The 7,485-nt window shown below is 45.4% G+C and overlaps 1 protein-coding gene across 1 annotated transcript in view; it reads right to left on the reverse strand.

The window, feature by feature from the left end:
- CUL3 (cullin 3) overlaps positions 1 to 6,706 on the reverse strand; it is a 55,715-nt gene extending 49,009 nt beyond the window's left edge. Inside the window, exon 1 of the mRNA XM_071437500.1 lies at positions 6,194 to 6,706. Within this exon, the coding sequence (XP_071293601.1) occupies positions 6,194 to 6,259 (66 nt within the window). The 5' untranslated portion in view covers positions 6,260 to 6,706. The remainder of the gene's footprint in view (positions 1 to 6,193) is intronic.
- Positions 6,707 to 7,485: the final 779 nt, after the last annotated feature.

The raw sequence follows: 7,485 nt of genomic DNA on the forward strand, positions 1-7,485 counted from the left end.
GCCTGGTTGTGCTGGAGTTTCTACAATGCTACTTTCCTGCTCTGTGTTTCCACATAACCTGACTCAGAATGAAAAGCATGACCTTACTTCTCAAGAGCTGCTTTTCCACTTGTACAGCTACTAGAAATCAAAGATAAGATCCAGTGAGCATATGTACAAGGTCAAGAACCTATCACAGACTGTAACACAATCACTCTGTTTTATGAATGGACTCACTCAAACTATCTTAAGAAAAATCTGTCCCAGTCTATCACAAAATGTTTTCACCACATACAGAGACATTGACACTGCACATCAGTCGTGGTGATGGAAATTTAAAAGCACCTGCAAAGCCCAAGACCTCAGAATACCTGCTTGAAATTCTGAAAAAAAAGGGTCACTTATGCTGTGTGTACCTGTCCAGAACAGATTAAAAGGAAAATTTTGAGAAATTCTACTATCTTTTACAGAAAAAAGCCCGATTTTATGTTACATACCACTATTACAATTATTCATGTAGAATATCAAAAACTCTCCATCAATTTTATAGCTACTCTCATAGAGTTCTTTTACCTATCACTACCAGGGAAAAATAGTAATCCCTGTTTAATAATGCATTACCATACAACTTGAGTGAAGAACCCTAATGAAGCCACTTGAAAAAGCTCAGATTGAATTGGCAGTATAAAAATCCTAACAGATCACTTCAGCTTTAGCCTTGCAGTCCTGTGCAAAATCAAGCAAATTTCAAATACAGCAAGATTCATAAATGGCACTGCTCCTTCCTGAGCCACGCAAAGGCACTGGCTCAAAACTCTATGCCAACACAAATGATGATTGCTCAGAACTTACAGCCCAGTTAACAAGGAAAATCAAGAAAATTTGTGACTGAAACCTTAACACCTACAGAACTGAGGAAAGCTAACGAGATGCTAACAAAAACTAAATGATAATATGCACCATGTGTTACAAATAAAACAACCAAATAAAAACCCACCTACAACTAACTACTCAGACTGCCCTGGAATTAGTGCTCTCACCTTTTAAAAATTCTAAATGTATTATCAGGACATTCAGTTTGATCACAGCATTTCATTAAAAAAATAAATTGTGAAAACTGGAAGGATTTCATAAGCTTAACTGTCCAGTAAGCAAGCATTTCCATGTTTTTCTTAATTTGCACAAACCCCCTTCCTTTGAATGTTTTAGTGTTTTGGTCTGTTTTATTCCTAGTTTTTAAGCCTACCAAATTTCAGGTTCTGAATGTGAACTCATGACTGTGAATGCTACATGGGTCTAGCTAATATGCTCTCATAAATATGTCTGAGAACACAAAGTAATCAAGATTCACAAGCCAAGCATCTAAAGCATGGAGTTAACCAGGTGATCTCACAGCACTTGGTATGTTCACATTATTTTATTCAGAGCAGAAAAAGCCTGCAGTAAACCACCCCCCATTCCACTCTTTTCCCACGTTCCCTGCCTCTCCCTGCTCTCCCCAACACCTCACACAAGCTCTGAGAGTTACAAGCCACAGCAGATCCTCACGTACTGCTTACATAACCTGAATGCTTCAAAATTTAACCACACTTCAGTGGTTTTTCTAGGGGCTATCTGCTCTAAGATGCTCAAGATGGACCAAATTTACACCAACTTCTGGAACTGATAGATCTTCATGCTGTAGGCTGAAGCATAAATTTAACAAACCTCATCTCAACTTGCATCATCAATTCCCCAAGACTCAAAACAAACCACAGAAGCAGTTGGTGCTCCCTGAAAAAAAAAAAGCCTTCTGCCTACACAAAGCCTAGAACAAGTGGCTGTTAGATGGAGGAGAAAGGAGTGCTGGCAATGAAAATATGAGTCTTAATACTTTCTCATGGAAGAGCTGGAGTTATTTACTTCTAAGTTTATGTAACTTTCTTCAAGGAAGAAGTCACATCAATCGATAAACAGTTGAAGGAAACCAAAGGTTGTCTGTCTTTCTGCACAAGATTGATCAAAATGAGAACTTCCTTGGGCACAAGTATTTCAAATAAAACTAGTCAGAAGCTTCCACATTTTTTAAAGACTTGTTCTACAGCAAGTGCACAGGTAGAATCTCTCTCTAAATGCTGTGCAGAACTCGTAATGTAACTGTGTAACACTGATCCACCAAAATAGTTCTGAGAACTGGCAACACACTACTTTGTAGCACTGCTCTAGAGTTGAAAGATATCTCTGCAGGAAAGGAAAATTATTGGAAGCATTCAAAAAAAACCCCTCCAACTGTAATGATCAAACCCAATAAGCTACACTGGGTCATGCTGGCTTTCAGAAAGATCTGTCCAACCGATTTTATGGTGACACCTGCATTGAGAGAAGAATGAGCTCTTGCAAAAAAGTTCATTCAACACAGCTTAATGTTGCTTGTTTAAATTTTGAAAATTGATTCCCAAAATGCTTTCTGAATTTCCACATTCTAAATATTTCTCTAAGAAATGTCAATTTTTTTTTACTATGTACAACTTTCCCGTCAAAATACATTTAAGGCTAGTTTTCCACTAGCTAACCAGTCACAGCAAAACAGCTCAAATACACTTGCAAAAAACATAATTTATACATTCTAGACCTCCCTTACAGAAATCACATCTCTTCAAAAGTTTTGAGTGCAAACCTACCATTTTTGGCAGCATTTTTGACAGATCAACTAAATCATCTTAAAATCAGATTTGCTGCAAAGTTGAGAGCTTTGAAAGTATTCCTGCAGCCAGCAGTAATGGGCTCACTGAGAGTTAAGGAGTGACAGCCAATTTGAGACCCTGAGAACACCTTTAAATCTGGAAGAAAACAACTCCCAACACTTCAAAACAGGTGCAGTTAATGTTCTGTAGATGTATCAAACCTGCATTTTCATATAATGCACATGAAATCAGTAGACCACTGCACTCTTCCAAATAATTTTAAAAAACCCAACTTACTAACTGCAGTCAATGTACATCATGGACAATTACATGAATTTCTGAAATATTGTTATTTTTAGCATCCATATTCATATCTGTTGCAGTGTGAATGAATTTGAAACACCAAAGTTTGAAGACTGCTTGAGAAAAAGGAACCTTCTGTCTTTTGAAAGCCCTCTTGCACTGTTCCATCTCTGGCTTTTACATCACCCTGAATGCTGTCTGGATAGACCTTAGGTAAATGTGGAACAGCTACATTTTATGGAGGTGTTAAAAGTACCAGAAGTGGAAAGTAGCACACTGGAAGTCTTCTGTGGTGGTACATAAGGATAACTGCACAAGCTTAACCTCATGAGTTTGCTTTCCTGAATATACAACAAACTGTCTCAGAAATTTATTTCTGTTGTTTGAAATATGCTCAAGTCTGAAGTCTCAGAGAATGCATCCTCATCTGGATTACCTCTAATGCAAAGATTATCACCGTCTTTAAGTCAGGATGAACACGAGAAGGCAAAGTTCTTTATAGTAAGATAGTTTATAAATAAGCAAAGAACAACTGGTGAAACATACAGAGAAACGTTCTTCTCAGTTATTTTTGATTACTCTACAACCCATTTGTGTACAAGCAAAACAGTGTGGCCCATGCCACTGCCCCTGAGGTAAGAAAAAGCACATCACAGCACACACCAGGAGCTACCAAATCTTAATGGATACTTGGGAAGACAGATAATGTGGCATCAATTACAGGAATAAAAAAAAATCTAGAATGAAACTAACTCCTAAGTATTAGGATCTCCAGGTAGAAGAGTGATGCTTTTCCAATGTTTTGGTCCACTTCTATCAAATTTTTCATAAAGTAGAAAAGGTAAACTTTGGTAATGTTTAGCAAATTACTATTTCTCGATTCCTTTAGCTGTTATTAAACATAATAACAGAAGTATGATGAACATTATAAAAATGTAAAATATTAAAAAAACCCAGTACCTGCATGAAGGAAGTTATGCTAATATTGCTATGCTCCAGGAACACCACCATTCCAATTTGGCTGTTTCTAGCCTAATGCAATAGTAAATAGCTACCTCCATGCAAGAAGCAAACCAATCTAAAACAGAAAGACCTCCTGAGGAAAGATGATCAATAAGAAGACAAATTGAAGCAGCCTACAAAACCACCTCTGGAAGCACTCTTAATTGAGAGCCAAAGAGCAGAACCACCACATTTGGGACAAAGGAGCCGGGGTCCATAGCTGCTGCATGAGTACCACATTTTCTAAACACAGACTCTACTCCCCACGAAAATGCAGCTCATTGACACAAACAATCCCACTGCAGTCTCTAGCACCAAGTCATTTCCTGGACCAAGCTTCACAACCACTTAGGCATACACAAAATGTGTGCTAAGATTTTTACATCAACAGCTGCTGACTTCTGCAATTAACAAAGGGAAACCCCTCCAAATCTCTCAACAAAGTACATCTTCTTTTCTATAAACACTTTATCAACAGGATTGTCAACAAAATGTCTTAGGTAAAAAAAAATATCTGAGGGGACACCTGGAATGTTGCTATCAACAGATGTCCCCATACAGTTGCAGGCCTTGATGACTTGTGACTTACTGAGTTATTTTAGGAAGAAGACACTTTGTTTTTCACATTTTAACCTAGATATTCTTTAAGCAACTGAAAAGAAAGACAATGCTAGTAAAAACAGTTTTAAAAAACTTGACAATATTTAACTTTATGTAACAACAGGGCTCCATTAGAGTATTTCTCACCCCTACAAAACAAATTTCACAAACAGAAGAGGTGAAATATACAAACTTCAGTTTATCACATTGTCAAGTCTGCCTTTGTTGTCTGACCCATAGCTACATATTCACAGTTGGAATATATGAATCTGTTTATCAAATTAAAAGACTGCTACCTTAGGTGCAGCTTGTTACAAGACATACACATTGCTTTTGTCATGGTTTATTTTTGTACAGGTTTCCCTAGTGCTTGTTAGTAAAACCGTGGCCACATGGCAGGAAGTCTTCTCCTTTACTTCTACAATCCAAAATTGACATTCTTGGAAAAGGCTTTTTAAAGAAATAAATGAAATATGGAGATGAAAAACCTATCATCAGCTAAAATTCCTGATCTCATAGCCCACTTTTTCCTTATACCACTAAAGGCAACTATCAGTGATTAAAAGTAGAGGAAAGAGTAAAACAGTGTAACTCAGATTGCTGTAAAGCTGGCTGCTGAGACTATAAAGAATGTTCTAATTTCATCAGCAAGAGTTTGGATGAAGCAAATATATTGATATATGCCTTGCCAGTGAAATGAGATAAACAGGTATGTCCAGTTTCTCTATAAAGGCACAGCACATTAGTTCTACACCACTGCCTACTGGGATCAGACAGAGCATTGAAAAGTTCACACTAAACCTGAAAAGCCAACGCTAAGCCTTAAAAGCCAGAGACTGAACTAAGTATCTTCTTTTTAACACACACCCCGCTGCACACACACACACACGCTTCCTGGTCATCCTCCGGCAGCCCGAACCTTTCCTATTCCTCTCGTTCCCCAACGCCATTACTCGTGCTGTAGTTGTTATTCTGTTGTAAGCTTTAATTGAACCGACTGTCAAAACACAGCAGCGTTATGGCACTTCAAATTAATAATCTGGCTCCTTCCCCTCTGTAACTCAAAGCTAAGGAACGCTCAGGACTCTAGCGAACCTGCAGAAGTTACCTATGCCTACATGTTTATAGTAGCACCTTCTGAACAGCTGGCATTGTGCCACCTAAATTTTATAATCGTACGACTTAGAGCCTCTTCTACGGAGCGGAGAGATAAATTCAGCAAGAGGAAACTCCGCAGAAGACATAAATAAATATTCCCCCCCTCACCTTCCGGGGCTAACTAATTTTGTTGATGAAGGCGCATAACCTTCGGCTCCCTCTTTGAGGCCTTTTCCTTGAAAACAAAGAAATCGGTGCCCACTGCCCCCCTCCCCACTGCCGTCCGTGGATTTTCATAATTGATTTGTTTGATGAGGGAGGCGATAATCGCAGCGACCAGTTCCTCCGCCTCCCACTCTCCGTGCGGCACCGCTTCCCCGAGGAGCGCCTTCCGCACGCTCGCCCCGGGGGCCGCGCCGGGCCGGGGGTGCCCAGGCCGGCTGACAGCTCCAGCTCCCCCCGCTGCCCGCGGCCCCGCCGCACAGCGCGGCCCACGGGGCGCCGGGGCCTGCGGAGGCCGCTCGGCCCGGCCCGGGCCCGGTACTCACGGGGAAGGCGCGGATCCGCATCTTGGTGTCCTTCCGGCTGCCCGTCCCCTTGCTCAGGTTCGACATCTTCGGGGCCGGCGGCGCCTCCGGCGCGGGGCGGCAGAGCCGGGGGACGCGCGGCGGGGCGGTGGACCCGGGAACGGGGCTGGGGGAGGCCGCTGGCGACCTTCGCTGCGAGCGCGGCCCCCGGGGGGGCGCGGAGGGCGCGGGGGCCGGGCCGACCGGGCCGGGCCGGGCCGGGCGGGAGAGGCGGCGGCGCGGGCCCCTCGCTCCGCTGGCGGCGCTTCCTTCAGCCTCCGCCGCGATGGCGGACAAACATCGCTCACTGCGCAGGGCCGGGCGCCCCCCCTTCCCTTCCTTCCCTTCTCTTCCTTCCCTTGCTCTCGTTCCCTTCCTTCCCTCCCCTCCCACCGCCCGGCACACTCGGATCCGGCCGCGGCGGGGCGGGGGCGGCGGGAGGGCCGGGGGCGGGGGCGGAGGGGGACCTCGCCGCTCTCGCGAGCTTTCCGCCGCTCTCGCGAGACGTCCCGTCTCCGGCGGGCCGACACGGCCGCGGCGGGCGGGGAGTGGAGGGCGGGGAAGGCGCGCGGGCGGGGAGGGCGCCGCTGATTGGCGGAAAGCAGCGCCGCGCGAGGGGGGCGGGGCCAAGGCGGGCGGGCGGTGCGTCCCGTGAGGGGCGGCGGGGCCGCGGCTGCCCGGGAGGGGTCCGTGCACCGCCGGTGCCACGGGAGCAGGGAATCGCGGTGCCACGGCATCGTCGGGGGCGGAAGAGAGCTGTAAAATCATGCAGTCCAACCGGCCACTCACCCGTAGCCCCTAAGTAACTGAACCATATCACCCAGCGCCAGACCCAGACGCCTCTTAAACACCTCCAGGAATGGCGACTCCACCACCTGCTCCACATCCCACTCGTCGGGCTTGTGGCAGTTGTTTTATTAGGTTTAAAGCGCAGGTTTTGGTGCCACTACAGGGTTGTGCCAGCGGGCCTCGCAGCTGCTGCAGCTCCGCGGGCAGACGGGGCACGGCAGCACCTGCCCCCTGCCTGGTACCTGCTGTCAGCCTGGTGTCAGCCTGGTGTCAGCCTGGTGTCAGCCTGGTGTCAGCCTGGCACCGCGGCCCTTTTCCTATTCCCTGCCCTTGGAAAGCACCCGGCTGCCAGTGCTGCCCCTGTGAGTGAATCGTGCCAGCGGCAGGCGAGTCCCGCCGCACAGTGCCGTGATGCAAGGCAGGTGTATTCAGCGATGCCCTGTGTCTGTGCAGTTCCAGGTGTATTCAGCGATGCTCTGTGTCTG

This window comes from Agelaius tricolor, unplaced genomic scaffold, assembly GCF_023055355.1.
Source record: "Agelaius tricolor isolate 1412-34295 unplaced genomic scaffold, bAgeTri1.0.p SCAF_12, whole genome shotgun sequence".
Taxonomy (NCBI): Eukaryota; Metazoa; Chordata; class Aves; order Passeriformes; family Icteridae; genus Agelaius; species Agelaius tricolor.